General features: G+C 39.5%; 4 protein-coding genes across 8 annotated transcripts; 2 read left to right on the top strand and 2 right to left on the bottom strand.

Moving 5' to 3' along the window:
- Positions 1 to 164: 164 nt before the first annotated feature.
- On the top strand, positions 165 to 10,054 carry LOC144016185 (calumenin-B-like). Of its 3 annotated transcripts, none has more exons than XM_077516983.1 (7): positions 165 to 308; positions 887 to 1,108; positions 1,180 to 1,373; positions 1,448 to 1,614; positions 1,694 to 1,754; positions 2,687 to 2,883; positions 9,846 to 10,054. In XM_077516983.1, the coding sequence occupies exons 2-7, from the start codon at positions 888 to 890 to the stop codon at positions 9,846 to 9,848; spliced, it is 843 nt and encodes a 280-aa protein (XP_077373109.1). In that variant the 5' UTR covers positions 165 to 308; position 887; the 3' UTR covers positions 9,849 to 10,054. The 3 variants fall into 3 exon arrangements, with proteins under 3 accessions (XP_077373109.1, XP_077373110.1, XP_077373108.1); XM_077516984.1 differs by lacking the exon at positions 9,846 to 10,054 and adding an exon at positions 3,230 to 3,689 and having other exon boundaries at positions 948 to 1,108; XM_077516982.1 differs by lacking the exon at positions 9,846 to 10,054 and adding an exon at positions 3,230 to 3,689.
- LOC144016186 (B-cell receptor-associated protein 29-like) lies at positions 2,743 to 17,409 on the top strand. 3 transcript variants are annotated; one of them, XM_077516986.1, is made up of 8 exons: positions 2,743 to 2,883; positions 12,935 to 13,061; positions 13,551 to 13,651; positions 14,137 to 14,284; positions 16,286 to 16,421; positions 16,500 to 16,596; positions 16,872 to 16,972; positions 17,062 to 17,409. In XM_077516986.1, exons 2-8 carry the CDS (start codon positions 12,970 to 12,972, stop codon positions 17,095 to 17,097), a joined length of 711 nt encoding a protein of 236 aa, XP_077373112.1. In that variant the 5' UTR covers positions 2,743 to 2,883; positions 12,935 to 12,969; the 3' UTR covers positions 17,098 to 17,409. The 3 variants fall into 3 exon arrangements, with proteins under 3 accessions (XP_077373112.1, XP_077373113.1, XP_077373111.1); XM_077516987.1 differs by lacking the exon at positions 2,743 to 2,883 and adding an exon at positions 10,387 to 12,052; XM_077516985.1 differs by lacking the exon at positions 2,743 to 2,883 and adding an exon at positions 12,063 to 12,539.
- Positions 5,150 to 9,126, bottom strand: LOC144016184 (calumenin-B). Its single transcript, XM_077516981.1, has 7 exons — positions 8,971 to 9,126; positions 7,651 to 7,905; positions 7,052 to 7,245; positions 6,810 to 6,976; positions 6,662 to 6,722; positions 6,234 to 6,430; positions 5,150 to 6,058 (listed from the first exon to the last, which is right to left on the bottom strand). The coding sequence occupies exons 2-7, from the start codon at positions 7,869 to 7,871 to the stop codon at positions 5,954 to 5,956; spliced, it is 945 nt and encodes a 314-aa protein (XP_077373107.1). The 5' UTR covers positions 7,872 to 7,905; positions 8,971 to 9,126; the 3' UTR covers positions 5,150 to 5,953.
- On the bottom strand, positions 9,200 to 12,068 carry gtf3c6 (general transcription factor IIIC, polypeptide 6, alpha). Its single transcript, XM_077516988.1, has 6 exons — positions 11,472 to 12,068; positions 11,159 to 11,239; positions 10,993 to 11,056; positions 10,387 to 10,431; positions 10,191 to 10,298; positions 9,200 to 9,967 (listed from the first exon to the last, which is right to left on the bottom strand). The coding sequence occupies exons 1-6, from the start codon at positions 11,493 to 11,495 to the stop codon at positions 9,840 to 9,842; spliced, it is 450 nt and encodes a 149-aa protein (XP_077373114.1). The 5' UTR covers positions 11,496 to 12,068; the 3' UTR covers positions 9,200 to 9,839.
- Positions 17,410 to 18,034: the final 625 nt, after the last annotated feature.

The raw sequence follows: 18,034 nt of genomic DNA, 5'->3' as shown, positions 1-18,034 counted from the left end.
TGCGTGTCATGATTTCATATTTACACATTTCAGCTTTACGGAATTTAATCCAGGAAAACTCATCTAAAGCTACAGTAAATTCAGTAGACTTAAATAAAACATGGAAAGGGTAATCTTAAAAGTATCTTTGAAGTTCGATGTAATGTTTCAAGCCTTTATGACATTACCTTAAAAGACTATCTGGCAGGTTATCTGAGTAACCGGACAATTTTCAAAAGAAACAGCTCTCAATCATCAACTTTTCAATAATACAGATATAGACAAAGAGAGACACAGCAAGGGAGAGAGGAACAAAGTACAGCGTGGAAGTGAGTTGAGTTAAAAAAAAAAAAAAAAAAAAAAAAAAAAAAAAAAAGAGGATAAAGTAAATTGTTTGACAATAAATAGAGGTTTTGAGTATAGCCACTCATAAGTCTGAAGTAAGATGACAAAGTATTGGCAGTATAAACTATACTCTAAAATGTTTACTTGTTAAGATTTGTTAAAATTATAAAACGTTTGCTTTAGTTGACATTTCTGAAGGACCTTAGTTGAACACGTACCATATTCATATAAAGCATTTCAGAAAAGTGAATAAAGCAAAACATAGTGTAGATTTTTTTTTTCTTCACAAACTCCCAGGGTATGTAAACTTTTAGATCACAACCGACTCTGCAGTCATACATGTTTATTTCTGTGTTACAATATATGCCAAAAGATTTCACTTTGATCTTCCGAACCTTGTAGAAATTTTGTCGGTCTAGACTCTGAACCTTTTGAAGTTTTAGTTGAATACCCATCTGTATTTTTCACCTATTAATTGATTAAATTAAATACATAACCTCTTTCCCATGCTAACAACGTAACAAAAAGGACCATCTCAATCTGAATGTGTCGACATTGATAGGATGAAGCTGCAGCCGTTTTTAATGTGCTTTGCTCTCTGCGTGGTGTACGCCACCGGCAAGCCCACGGAGAAAGGCCGCGTCCGCGGCGACGAACCGCTCAACAAGCGGAAGCACGACGACGCAGAGAACTTTGACTATGACCGTGAGGCCTTCTTCCTGGGTGAGCAGGAGGCCATGGCCTTTGATCAGCTCACGCCTGAGCAGAGCAAGGAGCGACTCGGGTAAGATTGCTCTAATTGTGAGGCCAAAGATGCAAGAGCCAAAGGTGAAACGGTTTTCGTGTTGTCTGCAGCATGCTGGTGGTGCGTATCGATGAAGACAAGGACGGCTTTGTGACCATGGAGGAGATGAAGAAGTGGCTCCAAGACGTGCAAAAGAGGTGGATCTACAAGAACACGGAACTCCAGTGGGATATTTTCGACCTCAACGGCGATGGTGTGGTGTCATGGGATGAGTACAAGAACGTCACGTATGTCAAGATTGACGGTAAGAACCCTCAGCCAGAATTTAAAAGTCTGCCGTCACGCAGCCAATGCTCACTCGCACACCTTTGACCCCAGATGACACCGAAACCAACGAGGGCTTAAATTACAGACAGATAATGGCGCGGGAGGAGAGGAGATTCATGATAGCCGACCTGAATGGGGACCAGAAGGCCAACAAAACAGAGTTGGCCGCCTTCATTCATCCCGAGCATTTCAAGCACATGGAAGAAATCATGGTGCTTGTGAGTGATAAACGCACCCACAGATAACACCACTGTGAAAATAGTTGTTTATTTACATTGCCTTTTTTTTTCCTTCTAGGAAATGATAGAAGAAATGGACAAGAATGGAGATGGCGTAATTGATATTGGAGAATACACTGGTAAGTTATTCAACTAAAGTCAAAGTATAATTTTTGGACTTGAAAACAGACTGAGAACACATTTATTGTTCTGTGCACTGAAAATACTGGATATCACAGAAGGCTACACTACCAAACAAAATGAAAAAAAAAAATCCTTCCCCAGTGACATTAATGGAAATGTATGAAAATAAAAACTAAACAAATGTAACACTTTTCAAGTTTTCACGCTTTAAGTTAATGACCTTGGCCACCAGGTGGCAGTATATGTAATTATATACAGTACATGGAGACTTGATAATGAAACGTGAATACGGCACAACAAACAATAATGTACCTACCTTTAAATATATATTATGTATATATTAGGTGCTACAGCTGCTGAATACTCGAATATCTGTTTAAAAGTTTTATATCTAAATTCACAATTCTTGGTTTTGATTACACACGTTTTCACTTTCTGAGGTAGTTACTGTTGTACAGTGAAGTTCCAGAAGAGATGAGAATTTGTTGACTGTAAAACTGACACATAAAACACAGACAATCCACCACTGTAAATTCAAAGAAATGTTTAACAAACATATTGTTCATGTCATTCATGTCATTGTCCCTGCATTTAATGTGAAACACCATAGACAGACAAACAGAAATTAATCATTGTAAACATTCAAACAACTGCTAGGCTACTTTACTGTACTGAAGATGCACAACCCAAAATTAAGACTGGCCTATATTCTAGCAACCCGAAAATTAGTGAGATACCATAAGTGTGAACAATGAATTGGAATATAGAGGAGTAACACTAGTAGCCGACAGTGTTTTTGAAGAAATGGCCATTGTCAGGCAAACATACTGCCAAGTGTCCATTAGCTTGTGAGAAAAACATACAAGTGTTGGTCCAGGGAATTAAGACAACAAGTAGAACCTGACCATGTGAATGTCCAACTTCTCAGATGACATGTACAGGCATGACGGCAAGCGGGAGCCTGAGTGGGTGATAATGGACAGGAAGCAGTTCACCGAAGTCAGGGACAAGAACAAGGATGGCAAGATGGATGTTCAAGAGGTCCGAGAATGGATCTTAACCACCGAATACGACCAAGACGAGGCTGAAGCCAAGCACCTGATTTATGAGGCCGACAAAGACAAAGTAAGCCCTCGCATCTTTTACCTTCCCATAACTAGGCCTGGGCAATATGGATTGAGAATAAAATCTCATTTTCTTTCCACATAATATAATTTATCTTGATTATTACTTCTTGCCAGGCACAGAACAATGTGAAAATGATTCTGCATGTTGACTGTTGATAATTAATGCTGCTCGTCTCTTTTGAAAAAGTGAACAATGGGGTTTGTGATTTCAAAAGTATTAGAAGCCATGTTGTTAGTGTACAATAGCAGCGGCAGACTTTGAACAATGGAATCCAATAAAAAAATAATATATATATATTTTATAGAATCATCCTCTTCATAATAATTTAAACTCCTTTTATTAGGACGGTCGCCTGACCAAGGCTGAAATCTTGGACAAGTACAACATGTTCGTGGGCAGCCAGGCCACCGACTTTGGAAGGGCCCTCATTTGGCACGACGAGCTCTAAATTTGGAGCAATCCACAAAGATTTTGTGCAGTCTATTTCTCCTTACTTTTCTTTGCAATGGACCTTCATTTAACAACGTGAGAAGTAGCCATCGTCTTTGTGGAATTATTGTACCTAAGATCCCATTTTAAAAATGATTAGTGTAGTCAGGTTCAAGTTGCCTTCCAAACCAGGCAAGAATGTTTGTATTGCTAATGTCTTGTATTTTTGTTTTATACATACGGGAGTTCATGTAATTTGATTTGATCAATGTTTCTTGTCGTGTGCACACAGAAACTTTTTCAAAGTTAAATAATTTGATCCTGTTTGGTTCAAAATATTGGGAATGAGAAAGTAAAAGTCACTGCAAGCAAAATAGTTTGGGTCATTTACTTTTTTGCAATACATGATGATAACCCCGCACGGCCGCAGTGTATAGGCCTATTTCCCCCCACGCAGGGATGGACTAGGACAAAAATTCAGCCATGGCATTCTATGTCCAGACTAGCCCCCACTACATTACTACAGCGGAGACTCATTTCTAGGTTAATTTGAGTCACTAGTGTTAAACCTGCACAGGGGAGCTGCCCTGCATTTTTCACAACTACAGGTAATTGCTACAATGTTGTCACCGGGCATGGCTGCTTGGGGAAAAAAAAATGTTCTGGAAAGTTGGGAGTCTGGACTTGGCTCATTCCACACCAAATGCTTCTGTGTTTAGAAAAGTGGTTAATATCAACTCACCATATAAAACAGCCAAACAGTGCAGCGAAGGCACAGAGCAAGTCCTCCGACACGGACAAGACAAAATAACTCAGGATTTGGGATCTCAAGTGGTGAACCTGAGGGACAGGGACACGATTCCTGTAATATCACAAATTAAGTACAAATTCATCATGTAAGTCATTAAAATAAACACAAACTAACCAGATCACAGGAGGCTTGACATCCAAATTATGGTGCATTTGCAATTTGTGAGGAATTTCACAACCGCTATCATGTGACCAGATGACTTGTGGTTGTATTTGAGACTTTTTGTGATCAGAGAAATGCTCCACAACATAAATATACTGTTTACATAAGAGATTTAAAAGAGCCTGCGTTTTGTTTTTTTAATTGATGCCTGAAGATATTTTTTAAAATTTCCATCTTTTACTAGCTTCCAGGTCAAGTTCTTTTTCCATTTCACAACTCAATATTCTCCATGAATTTTTATACAAATTAGCATTTAGAGCTAAATAGCTTCCAGATCATGTGATTTACTCAAAATCAGTGTGGAATGAAAATGTGGATTTACCCAAACTTCTGCAACAAAAGCACACTAAAATATGTTTGGCTTGACTCCTAAATGTCGCAAAAAATCCATCCCAAAACAAACCACCTCTGTTGCTAACTTGGTTCCTTCAGTAGACAAATACATTTGGCTAGGTAGCTAAGGTACCCCATAGTTTGCCAGTCCCAGGGCACGTGTTCACCTGAGTAGAGGAAGCTGTCCATGACAGAGGTGGGCCTCTACAGCCGCTTGTCCAACTTTTTTCTTAGTACCTGCGCACAAGATCTAGAAAAAGACTGCTGTGACCATCAAGTTATTCAGGAGTGTCCCCTGAACACCTAAAGCCCTGAGCATTCTTACTCATTCTTACCTTTCCTGTAGAGCTAGTCTATGAAGTAGTCCGAGTCTATTTTGCTATTTAAGCTGTGTACAATTCTGTTACACAGGATTTGAGGGAGGAAAAAAAAACTAAACAAAAAAAACTCATGAGGCAAAACAGACCCTGCTTGACCATGTTAAACTTTTCCACATCTCAAACAACTGCAGCAGCATTTATAATTAAATACTTTTTTATACATATTTTTTTATTAAGATGTTCTTAATCACAAAAAGTGTACTTGATCATCAGCTCGGTTTGTAGACCAACATATTTACAGTTAAATCTCTACAAAAGACTTCTTATACCGTAAGCCAGTAAAAAAACAAAAAACAAAAAAAAAACAAGTGTTAATATGATGAAAAATTAACAGTGGTTCTAAATCGTGGTGATAAGCAAAATATATTTATAGTAAAGTTTTTGCAATGGAGAAAGAAAAGGCTTTTCTTGAGTGTTTTTGGCCTGGCACACAAAACTCAAAAGTCTAAAATAAGTGGATGTCAGTCATCAAAATGGCAAACAAAGGTACTGTACACACAAATACATACAAAACTCAAGAAGCAATGACAAGACAGGGCATCATTCTGTCCATAAATTTAGATGCCTTAAACTAACAAAGTGAGCAAATAGCTCCAATTTTTGTTGTTGTCCGATTTAGCCCTTATAACAAACATCCTAACGATACAAGAATTTAAATCAGGCAGAGTTATTGTCCAGTGCATTGCAAAAAGAAAAAAAAAGTGCCTGCATGCTGCGACCTTTACTTTTATCACCATTAAAACTGTTTGACCCAAACACTGAAGCCTTGAAGAAGTAGCGAGTGTGCATGACAGGAAACATTCAACCAAATAAATAAATTAAATGACCTCATAGTGTATGTATATATATAAAAAAAACAAAAAAAAAACAACAACAACGACATCCACCGTTAAGAGAAGTATGGAGGCGTAGTGGACGCAAAGTCTTTGTGGATTCCTGGACGGCTACAAATTTAGAACTCGTCGTGCCGAGTAAGCGCCTCTCCAAAGTCGGTTGCCTGGCTGCCCACAAACAGGTCGTACTTGTCCACGATTTCAGCTTTGGTCAGGCGGCCGTCCTAGCGAAATGAGGTTTTAAAAAAATTACTATACAGAGAATTATTTAGGTATTTACTTTTTGTTTCTAAAGAGATGTATTTATTTTTTAGAGGCTTCTGCAGTTCAGAGCGAGGATACAATTTATTATTATTTGTTAAATCTACTGGAGAGGAGGTATGAAACGTTGGGGCTTACTTTGTCTGCGTCGGACTCGTAGACCAGGTGCTTGGCCTCGGCCTCAGCGTGGTCATAGTCATTTGGCAAGATCCAGTCCCGTGTCTCCTCCCTGTCCATCTTGCCGTCCTTGTTCTTGTCCCGGAACTCGCTGAACTGCTCCCTCTCTGTCTTCACCCATTCGGGCTCTGCTGCGCCCTCCTGGCTGTACATGTCACCTGTGAGGGTGAACGGCACCATGATCAGGTTCTTCTCATGTGGTCTTGTTTCCCTAGACCAACACTTGCGGTGCGATTGCATGAAAAATGACAATTTTTTCAAATGTGTTCTCCTCTTATATCGCCATTCCTAAATGATTTTTAGGCGTTTATTATAACAGTAAGGCAGGCAAGTCCTCCAACTATTTTCAGGACCCAAATATGAAATGTTTGATTTGATAAACAACTCACCAATATACTCTTCCAGGTCAATTAGACCATCTCCATTCTTGTCAATGTCCTCCATAGTTTCCTACAGTGAATAAAAGAGGGTAGATCAATGTAAATAAACAGTCATTGTTAAAGCGAGGTTATCCGTGGGGCGTGTTTTATCACTCACAATCACCACAATGTCTTTCATGTGGTCAAACTCCTCAGGGTGAATGAAAGCAGTGAACTCTTCTTTGTTGGCCTTTTGGTCACCGTCCTGGTCAGCCATCTTGAACCTCCTCTCGTCACGCACCATCATCTGTCTGTAGCTGAAGCCATCGTCAGGTTCGGGGTCATCTGTTGACAAAGGCGCGTTGAATGAGCATTGCCGGTGTTGCAGCGAATTTTTAAACTCCGGCTAAAGGTTCTTACCGAGAATGTATCCATACGTGGCGTTTTTGTACTCCTCCCATGACACCACATTATCGCCATTGAGGTCATGCGTCTTCCACTGGCGATCCACGTCCTCGTAGATCCACCTCTTCTGTGCGTGTTTGATCCACTTCTTCATCTCCTCCGTTGTCACGAAGCCGTCCTTGTCTTCATCAATGCGCTCCACCAGCATGCTGCAGACAACACAAAACGCAAATCAGTGAAAAGCAGATTATGTAAATGAAAGAATACTGGCAATAAGGAATTGGCATAACATCAACAAAAATAGCTCAGTATCTGTGAGGACCTGGTTTTGCCAATGGAAAAACATTCAGGATCATAAAATAGGCAGATTTTTTTTTTCTTGTTCCAATCAGTTCTGTGCTATATATTTTGCGACTTTTTACACGAGATGATCAAAAGTGAGGTGACATGATGCTCTAATGTACACGGAGCCACAAATGGAATTTATACGATACACTGTAAAACAAATCACTTATCTTCCACAAATCTTACAGCAACTCGTACGAATGGAATTCCCATCTTTCCTTTTCTGAGCCGAGATGAAAAATGGCCCAACATTATGAGAGCATCTTTACCCAAGTCGTTCCTTGCTTTCCTCGGGAGTGAGCTGGTCGAAGGTCTTGGCCTCCTCCTGGCCCAGGAAGGCCTCGTGGTCGTATTCAAAGTTCTCAGCGTCGTCGTGTTCCAAGTTGCTGAGCGGGTCATCATGGTGGACGCGGTCCTTCTTCTCCATGGGCTTGCTGGTGGCATACACCACGCAGAGGGCAAAGCACATTAAAAACGGCCGCAGCTCCATCCTGGCAAGGTAGATGCAGTCACCCTCTATGCTCCTGGAAAGGATGAAATGGTACAATGTGTTACGTTGTTAGCATAGAAAGGAGATAGTGAGGAATTTGTGTGTCACAATGTCACCGTTAAACATTTCAAATTGGTAGCTGGCAAACAAATTGTCTACAGCAGTGGTCGGATGCGCACAAGTAGGCCCGTCTTCAGAATCTGAATCATCTTTATTGACTCAGTAAGAAAAACACACAAGGAATTTGTTTCTAGTAGTATCGGCTACTTGTATTACAGTGACAAGAAACTACGACAAAGATGCTTCATGAGTTTCAAAAAGGTGATGAATCGTTTCTCAAGCTTATTGTGACTGGAGATAACACATGGCTTCAGCACTATGAGCCAAACTCCAAAAGACATCCATGATCGGAAGAAAAGAATGTAAATCACAGCTCTCTTGCTTCTGATTGGCATCCAACAATGACGTCATTTCCAACTGGCTTGACAAGAAGACGACAGCCTTAATCTGAAACTATGCTTCAAAAAAGTAAACAAACCGTGGAAATATCTTTTTTGATATTGTTTGCCCTTTCCGGATTGAATTCCAACTTATTTATATCGTTACAATTCACAACAGTTATCTCCAGGGGGCTTTACACATGGAACAGACACAATCACTCCTGTAACTTTGACAACTAAACCCTACATGAGCACAAAGTCAAATTTTGTTGGACATGTTACAATGATAATTGACACGTAATTAATAAGGGTATCATAGCTACTAGTTTCCTCATTGCATTGATTAGACCGGACGACAAGCGACGTTCTGTTAACAAAAAATAACACACCTGAGCTAGCAAGTGGAGCATTTTTGAAAATACATACTTGGAAACAAGTCCATAGGATAAATCTGACAGTGACCGTTATGTTAAAAGCTGACTTTGTGCTACGTTCGACCGGCTAGCTATGCTTCGCGCAACATTTTTATAATACAGTTTGCAACGTCTAACACTAACCTTACTCCGAGATTGTGCACCAGTTAGACAAACATATGCTAATGGCATTTAAATTCAACAACAGTGACGTTTGAAGCCCAAATTCGTTCTTAAAACACTTACCGATGCCTTGAGACAAGTTCGTCGATGTGGCCGTCGCCTCAACTCCAGGAAACACACCCATACACTTCCGATGGTCGAACGCCGACTGACCAATGACAATGCAAGGACGCAGATGCCATGTCGCTCGTTCATTGGTCCACATCCTGTGAGCATTGGTGATTGGATTGGACGAAAACCGCCACGTCCTCAAAGGCAACGTTTTCCTTTCATTCAAATTATTTCCAACTAGTATAAGTAGGATACTTTTTATTATTATTTTCTTATTTAAAAATAAATAAATAAATAAAAACGTTTACACTACGTCAAAAAATCAACAACACACAATTAGTACAAAACAGAAGCTAATCACAAAACTAAAGAATGTTACATTCCTGCTTATGTTTACTATTATGCTTTGTCGTCATGACATCCCTGAATGTAAATTAAAACAATACATTGCATCAAGAAGCACAGAGTGAATGTACATGCAAACAGCAAATATAAGCTTGGTGGCAGGGTGGACAATAACAGGGTGGATATTTTTTGCTTTAAATTAGAAGCAAAACTTCTAATCATTCAGTTTCATTTTCATGATGACTGAGTAATTCTGATGAGAACACCAAAGACACATTATGTTATTCACCCTTTGCCTGGTGCAGACACAATTCTACCACAATAACTCAACTGTCAACTTAACGAGAAAAAAAAACAAAAACAAAAATGTGGCATAGTGATCATGATGTAGACAATATTGAATTGGCTTGATCCATCTGTCCTGATTTGTGGAATATTATACGGCCAAATAAACTAAATTAAATTCAGTCATAGTCACTCAATACTGACTCTCTCTCTCTCTCTCTCTCTCTCTCTTTTAAATTTTTTATTAATTTCTAAAGTAAAACAACAGAGCTGGTTCCTTCACTTGGATGATCGCCAACTTCTTCACCCCCCTCATTTGTTTCTTGGCTTTCTTCACCCGACTGGAAGACTGCGTCGCCCTGCTTGTCGCTTTCGTCACCTGCAGCAAAGGAAAAATCCCACCACAACCAAAAATAATGTCCTGTAATAATATTCATAATAAATAAATGATCATTTTCAGGCCAAATTGGATAATCACTTTTGACATACCTGATAATCTCTCACAACACACTAACGTTACGCGGTGTAGTTGATTGGGTCTCACTGGTTTAGAGTACACATGATTTATTTATTTTTTACCACACAATAATGTTAACTCTTACCTGTGTCACTTTCATTTTCTTTCCTCTCACTGAGGAAGACTCGCTGCATCATGAGTTTCTTCATAGTGTGGCACCTGTAGTTGAGCTCAGGTACACTGCCTTCTTTTCCTGTCGACACACACAAACACAAAGCTCAGGTATGACTGTGACAAAAGCAGTAATTCTTCAGAGAATACATGTAGCATGGAGACTTTACCTTTGCCTGGTCCCTCTTCAAAGAGAACGCATGTTCCCAGGGCATCTTTGGAAGGGGAAATAATTAGTCATATCATGGCCGGTTGGGGTAAGGGAAAAAAGTAAATACATTATGATTTCTTTCTTATTATGCGCCGGGATGTGCATTTTACAGTAGCAATTACCTTCACAAGAGACAGTTTTGTTTCAAAGAACATTATATAATGTCTGTGAATGATGGAATTCATTATTATTATTATTATTATTATTATTATTATTAGTAGTAGTAGTTGTTGTTATATTATTATTACTATTATTAATTATCATCATCTCACTTGTGTAATTTATTTCAGTAGTGCCCCTGGCATCAGTGGAAGGTGAGAAAGTAACACTTGGTTAAAGCGATTACAAGTTGACTTCCATATTTCTGACAAGAACCTGGCAGGTAAAGAAAGTGAAAATCTATTTATTTGGCCGTCTGCCCATATGGTGCTTTTATTGTACTGTATTTCTGGCCCATTGATGAATCTGTTACCTGACCTCTTTGCAAAGATAATACAAGACGCATGCTTTTTGTGTTTAAAAGGCTTGTTTTGTGTTATTTGATTGCAGTGAGACTTCGTCTTACCTTCATATTCTCCTGCAAACACATACGGGCCCACTTGCATCATTGGCTGCTCACTATCAATGTCCTTTCAGACAAATACAAATAAGAAGCTGTTTTTAAGGAACACAGTAAAATACAACGGATATTTTTATGATAACAAAAACATACCACAAGAATCAAAATTTACCAGTATTTTGCAGGTGTCCCAAGACTTGAACATAGCGTCATTGTTTAGGATTCCAGAGAGTTCGACAACAACAAGCTGCTCCTAGACACACACACAGTATGCGTATCATTATCTGATTGTCTTGAGACAGTACATCCAAGCAAAAACAAAACAAAAAAACCCCAAAACACAACAAAAACGCTATCAACAATAGCACAAGTCAACTCATGCACTTCTTCGAACAAAACTCATCATAGGATGCAACCGTGTCGTGCCACGGAAAAAAAAAGAAAACAGTCCAAAAACATTTATATGCATTAATAATTGCACATACCTCATCTTCCCATTCGTCATCCATGTTTATTGTCCTCTTACCCACGCGAAAGTCGATATTTTAATCCTCCTGCCAACTGGATAAAAACATTGGATCGGCTACTTCCGGATATTTACGGTGGCCGAGAAGAGACCAAATGTTATTATGTAGTTGAGGCCCCTGACCGCTAAGTGTCGCTGTGTTCCTTTTTACGTTTTTCCCACCAAAACATTTACACACATTTTTTGTTACAGTTATTCATAATGTACATTTTAAATGAACATCAGAACATCATCAGTAGGGTAAAACTAACCTGTCTCACGACGGTCTAATCCCAGCTCACGTTCCCTATTAGTGGGTGAAAAATCCAACGCTTGGTGAATTCTGCTTCACAATGATAGGAAGAGCCGACATCGAAGGATCAAAAAGCGACGTCGCTATGAACGCTTGGCCGCCACAAGCCAGTTATCCATGTGGTAACTTTTCTGACACATCCTGCTTGAAACCCAAAAAGTCAGAAGGATCGTGAGGCCCCGCTTTCACGGTCTGTACTCATACTGAAAATCAAGATCAAGCGAGCTTTTGCCCTTCTGCTACAACAGGTGAACAAAATTGGTTTTATATTTTTTAGTTTTTTAAATATTTTTTCCATCTGAATGCTTACTCCCCAACAGCGATTCTTGTAGCACAATTTTAAAACTATTAATATCTATTGCAAAAGCACTCACAGATTTTGCAAAATTATAATGAAAATGCTGCTTTGTAGCCTCCCGACTTTGGAATTTTGTAACACACTGTGCAAAAAATGTGAAAACAACTCATTCAACTTAATCTTGAAATAATACGAGTCACATACCAACACAGCACGCGTACACAAATATTCAATTAGAATTATTTGAAAGTAAATAACTGCCATTTGACCAATGATGAATTAATGACACACAAGGAAATTGTTTTGTGCTCCTGAGAAATGATTGACATATGAGACTGTTGTGTAGCACACACGCAGCTGTTGTGTGTGCAAGTGAGTGCATGTGTGAGCACGTGTGCGTGGACTTTTCTGGACGCCCTGAGATCACACAACTTTTGGTAAGTCAAACTCTCTGCAATCCATAGCTATATAGCTTGCTTTGTTTAACTGAAATGTACAGACCCACTCTCCCCTCGCTTTTGAAGGGAGTAATGACTTTAAACACTCATGAGCGGGTGAGAAAAAGGCTATAAATAGAAAATGGCTGGAAAATCCTTCTGCTTGCCATAACAGCGACATAATGTGGGTATGACGTACAGTGTCTGGACAATGTATTAGGTAGTCTACATGTGCATAATCCATGAAGAGCCAAAACAAGACAGTTATCAAACATTCTTATCAAAACCCAACATAATTTGTTTACTTTTTTTTTCTCAGCACGAGCCTCCCTCGCACATACCCACTTACTTCACTTGCAAAAGCTCATTTATTTATTTATTTTTTGCTTCTTTAGAGAAAAGTGCCCCGCCATTCCAACCACAGACCAGGATGACGCTTCAGTGGACGGCAGTGGCCTTCTTTCTATATGCACAGATAGCCATCAATCTTATCCTGTGTGCTCCATTCATATCAGCACAGAGGTAGAGTATACACTGCGAGTATACTGTAATGCAAAAGCAAATATTTGTGTGGGGAAATGAATTGAAGTGCAGTGATTCACATTAGTGTGCTGTGAGTGATTAACCAGGTGAGCAACGGGAAATGGTGGTAAAGGTGTGCTGACTCCTCTTTAGCACGAGTTTGATTGGAATGGTTTCACTCTTAAGTTGACTTGACTTGAAGATAGCCACATACCCAGTCACAAGAGGGTGCAACCACATTATCTCAGTTTTTTCCCTTCTTGCTACCCTTCTTGAAAATGTGTAGTTGTTCCCAATTGAGTTAATGTGGTTAAAAGTCCCATGAATGGTGGAAAATGTCTTGAAATGAGTAGGCCTATATACCTACTAATATTTTATATCTACTGGAACCAAGGCTAGAACAGATTATGACGTTTCAATTCATTATGTGCCCATCTATTAAGATTGGAAATGTAGTACATATACAGTCAGTATGTCTTGTTTTTGCAGATGGCGCTTGGTTTTCAGTTGGAGAATATGGAAGTGGTTATCCCCTTACTGGAGCAAGTGCTTCTTCACTATCATCATGGTTCTTATTGTTCTTTTCCTCGGTGAGCTCTGCAAACAGTTCCAAACTCCCGATGTATCGGCCGTATAGTATTGATTGACACCTGCTCGACCTCCAATCAAGTGCAAACACTGTTCTTTATTATGCAGATTTTTCAGATACTTGGATATTTATTTTTTCGAATCACTTTTTACTTGTTGACAACACTAGAAATTGGTACTTTCTAATCCTTACTTTGCCAAAATAGGCTTTTTACCTTTTCAATCTACTTGAAAAGGCTGAAGTTATCTGCAGTGGAGATCTTGATTGAATGTTTGAGGTCTTGGGGACTTATACAAGGCTCTGGGATTATGTTGTATTGATATTGTATCCAAATTTATAAAAAAAAATCATTGTGATAGGTCATCAAAAGTGGTCTAATTGATTTGATTTTATACTAGCGACAACAACTCAGGTAAGGGAGTTCAATCAGCATTATCTGTACAACAACTTGACTACAGAGTGTGATACTTTTGCATACACCTTCAGATGCTGCTCGTGAGGTGCACAAGTACTCAAACCCCGAACCCATGCAAGAGGCTAAGGTGAACTCCAATCTCTTTGATCACCTTCACATGAGGCTCTTCAGAGCTCAGAGGAACCTCTACATCTCAGGCTTCTCACTCTTCCTGTGGCTGTTAGTCTTATTTCCTTACAGATGCAAAGGTGATATAAGTTTGCAAAGCAGCTAATGCATGTTTCCAGCTTCTGATTGCATCTGAAGAAGGGCTCCATGCAGAAGAAACAGAAGTGGGCGCCGAGTACTGTAGTTCAATCACAACACAAGCCTCTAATGTAAAAAAAAACAAAAAAAAAACCACCTGCTTTTACATTGGCACTAATGATATATTATTTTAAACCAGTTAATCAATTATTCAATGAGATAAATGAATACAAATATAGAAAAAAAATTATATATGTCTTAATTATCCAATTCTAAGGGTAAACAACTCAAAACTAAAGATAAATGAAGCTGGGTTTAAGTTTGGAGCGTTTTCCTGCCAGAGGGGGCATGTTCAGTAAATAGTCACGTGACATCCAGATCATTATACAGTGCAGCTGGGCTACACATTAGCTGGCAGGCAAACTGTCATACATCACCTTTAATAATTGTACAGTACTGTATACAGTGAACTCCTGTTTATCACAGGGGATATTTTCCAGACCTACCAGCGATAAGTAAAAATCCGTACTAGAGAGAAATTATGTAAGAAAAAAATATATATACTGTAGTTTTACCACACTGTAAAAGCTTTGAACACATAAACTTAAGCGTACCTTAAAACTCAAACATTAAACAAAAGAGAATTAAATATTGCATATTTAAACACCAAAATTATTAACTATATAGCCTAATTTGATTTTACAAAAGTCTTGCTTCATGCTAGATTGGCTAACATAAATTAGCATACAGTGGATGTTACAACTATGAACCTTCAAACAACTGCTGTAAGCAGCAACACATGCAAACAGACCATACGACAATAATGTATTTGCATATGGAAAGAGACCAAGCAAGCCCTGCCACAAATAGTAAATATTTGAGAGTCATTGATGTCCCACGAAAGGTTCATAATAACAGATGCAACAAGATGGTGGCAAAGCACTACTTTTGACCGAATTAAGCTCCTCCACTCACTACAACATAGCTCCTTGGGAACAAGATGTCACAAGATGGCATCAAAGGACTACTTTCGCTGAATTAAGCTGCTCACCTCAAGTTCCTTGGAGGTGCTGCAAGCTTGTGCCAAAACAATTACTTTGATATTAGACTAGGATTTGGTCCAATGGGTAATGGCTGAGTTTTTCAGCAAATAACACAGGAGAGCTATCGTAATATTTGCCATCCATCAAAGGCCACCTGACGTAAGGATGTGATGGATATTACCTGTCGGACTTAACCTGTATTTTGCTACCGCACTGAAGCAAGTTAAAAAGACTCTTGCAAAGCACATCTTAGCTTCTCATTTTAGATTAAAAAAAAATATATATATTGAATATTTGAACAGGGCGGCACGGTAGTCGAGTGGTTAGCACGTCCGCTTCCCAGTTCTGAGGTCTCCGGTTCGAGTCCAGGCTCGGACCTTCCTGGGTGGAGTTTGCATGTTCTCCCCGTGCCCGCGTGGGTCTTCTCCGGGTACTCCGGTCTCCTCCCACATTCCAAAGACATGCATGGCAGGTTAATTGGGCGCTCCGAATTGTCCCTAGGTGTGCGTATGAGTGTGGATGGTTGTTCGTCTCCGTGTGCCCTGCGATTGGTTGGCAACCAGTCCAGGGTGTCCCCCGCCTACTGCCCAGAGCCAGCTGAGATAGGCGCCAGCAGCCCCCGCGACCCTTGTGAGGAATAAGCGGTCAAGAAAATGGATGGATGGAATATTTGAACATGTGAGTCGTAAATCGTAAAGGAACGCTAGACTAACTGATACGTTTACTCATCAGGAGCAGCACTGCATACATACAGTACCGCTAAGGGCTATAAAAACAACAACAAACGATTGCTAAAAAATCTGGGTTATAGAGCAGCTATGGCGAACAATGGACCGTGATGTACTTGGGGTTCGCTGTATAGATGTTTGGGCTTGAGTTCCAAACAGGCAGTCTCGCTTTATTTGCCGTCTATGTACACTTCATGTTCCAGTGTCATGCGCCGGGTCATCATCTTGCTCAACCAGGTGGCTGTTGCTGCGGAGAATAACGCGGGTCTTCAGTCGCAGATGGAAAACGCTGCCAAAGCTGCCAACCAGCATCAAGAGGACAACCGCGTACTCAAACAAGTCAGAAGGAGTCGCAACTTCTTGACATTTTATATTGGAAAGTGTGAATGTGGTAAATTTAATCGTTGTCAATTATAGGCTCTTCTAGATGAGGAAAAAGTCGTTTCAGACAAGAATCATCAGCTGAAGCTTGAAGTTAAGTGCCTGTCCAGTCAGCTGAAGATTGCAAAAGAGGGTGAGTATAATTTTTTATTTATTTTTTCCACTTTTGATAACGATTTGAGTTGACTGGCAGTGTTGGGAAAGTTCATTTTCTATACAAACTAGTTCAAAGTTCAGCCCACAAAAAAAAGGGAAAACTTCTTCTGTGAATTGTATTAAAAAAAAAAAGAAAAGAAAGAAGAAGAACTGTGGTCCGCTGTGGAACTGATACTGGAACCAGGCTGAGTTAGGAAATTATCTATTTTATAAACCAAAGCAACTCATTTGAAGTCCTGCTTTTGTGTGCAGCTGTGTGCAAGTCTCACGCTGAAGTGGAAGACATGAACAGACAGACCAAAGGTTTGGCCAAGGAGTACGACCGACTGCTGCGTGAGCATCATCAGCTCCAGGTAAGTAAACTTGGATGAATTCATGAAGATGACGTGTTGACCATTGACCATGATAGCTCGGATTATTTGATACTCTTTTTGATCTACAGAATCTTCCGAGTGCTGCTGACAAAAAGACCCAATGATAAACATACACAGAAGGATACCTGTCAATTCTTCAAGGGGATATAACATAGCGAATGTACTTTTTATTGTTTGTAGTGGTAGTATTGACTGAAGTGGGGATTAAAAATGAGAAATTAAGGTACTGTAATGCATGTGGACAAGGAGAACCACAGTTGCTGATGCACTTTCAGCACTTTATCGAATGGGACAAAACAGTACACACTAATATAAAATGCACAAATACAACAGTATGTATTATATAAGTTTTGTGACAATACAATGTTATTTTTTCTTTATCAAAACACAATTAAAACATTTTGGTGTTTTTTGTGTGCCTGTAATGGATTCATTGAATTTCAATTCATTTAAGTGGGGGGAGTAAATTGAGGTACCAGCTTAGTCATGGAATAAATTGTATGTTATCCACATTAGGAATGGATCACTTCAGAATTCTTTTGTAAGCCTCAAAAACACACCCTGCTTGAGCGATAAAGAGGAAGGGGATGGCTCTTTTTTGCCAAAGGGATTTGAATGGAAAAAAAAGAAGACATTCTCCTTTTGCAAAAGAAAAGCTTGGATTCTCTTCTTTAAATCCTGTCATATTTTCTGCTTTAACGCTGACAACCAGTGTGGAAAATTTAGTAACCACCCCCATATGATCAGCTAAGCTTGGTGAAGATCCAAAGCCACTTTCAAGCAATGTCTGCACAGTCCAGGTCGATTTAGCCAGTGGTGCCTTCAAGCAAGGGCCATTGATTTGCACTACACTACATCGAGCCATGTTCTTCCCGTGCCTCCTACTTTTTTTTTTTTTTCAATCTATCTATCTATCTATCTAATCTAATCTAATCTATTTTATCTAGTACGTACCTACCTGTCGATGATTTTGAAAACAATAGGAGCGCACTGAGCAGGTGAGTTGAACGAGTGGAGAGCGTTTCCAGTCCGTGTGTGGCG

Source organism: Festucalex cinctus, chromosome 3, assembly GCF_051991245.1.
Source record: "Festucalex cinctus isolate MCC-2025b chromosome 3, RoL_Fcin_1.0, whole genome shotgun sequence".
Lineage (NCBI taxonomy): Eukaryota > Metazoa > Chordata > Actinopteri > Syngnathiformes > Syngnathidae > Festucalex > Festucalex cinctus.
The sequence above is the reverse complement of the archived record's forward strand: the minus strand, read 5'-3'. Positions and strand labels throughout refer to the sequence as shown.

Excerpts from the sequence above, each read along its gene's own strand:
- LOC144016185 (XM_077516982.1), top strand. The coding sequence starts at position 888 with ATGAAGCTGCAGCCGTTTTTAATGTGCTTTGCTCTCTGCGTGGTGTAC. Across the intron at positions 1,374-1,447 it reads CACGTATGTCAAGATTGACG|ATGACACCGAAACCAACGAG; the intron begins GTAAGAACCCTC and ends CTTTGACCCCAG. Across the intron at positions 1,615-1,693 it reads TGGAAGAAATCATGGTGCTT|GAAATGATAGAAGAAATGGA; the intron begins GTGAGTGATAAA and ends TTTTCCTTCTAG.
- LOC144016184 (XM_077516981.1), bottom strand. The coding sequence starts at position 7,871 with ATGGAGCTGCGGCCGTTTTTAATGTGCTTTGCCCTCTGCGTGGTGTAT. Across the intron at positions 6,977-7,051 it reads CACGTATGGATACATTCTCG|ATGACCCCGAACCTGACGAT; the intron begins GTAAGAACCTTT and ends CTTTGTCAACAG. Across the intron at positions 6,431-6,661 it reads TGACCTGGAAGAGTATATTG|GTGACATGTACAGCCAGGAG; the intron begins GTGAGTTGTTTA and ends TCACCCTCACAG.
- gtf3c6 (XM_077516988.1), bottom strand. The coding sequence starts at position 11,495 with ATGGATGACGAATGGGAAGATGAG. Across the intron at positions 11,057-11,158 it reads GGGACACCTGCAAAATACTG|GACATTGATAGTGAGCAGCC; the intron begins GTAAATTTTGAT and ends TTTGTCTGAAAG. Across the intron at positions 9,968-10,190 it reads AGAAAATGAAAGTGACACAG|GTGACGAAAGCGACAAGCAG; the intron begins GTAAGAGTTAAC and ends CCTTTGCTGCAG.
- LOC144016186 (XM_077516986.1), top strand. The coding sequence starts at position 12,970 with ATGACGCTTCAGTGGACGGCAGTGGCCTTCTTTCTATATGCACAGATA. Across the intron at positions 13,652-14,136 it reads TCTTATTGTTCTTTTCCTCG|ATGCTGCTCGTGAGGTGCAC; the intron begins GTGAGCTCTGCA and ends ATACACCTTCAG. Across the intron at positions 16,597-16,871 it reads GCTGAAGATTGCAAAAGAGG|CTGTGTGCAAGTCTCACGCT; the intron begins GTGAGTATAATT and ends TTTTGTGTGCAG.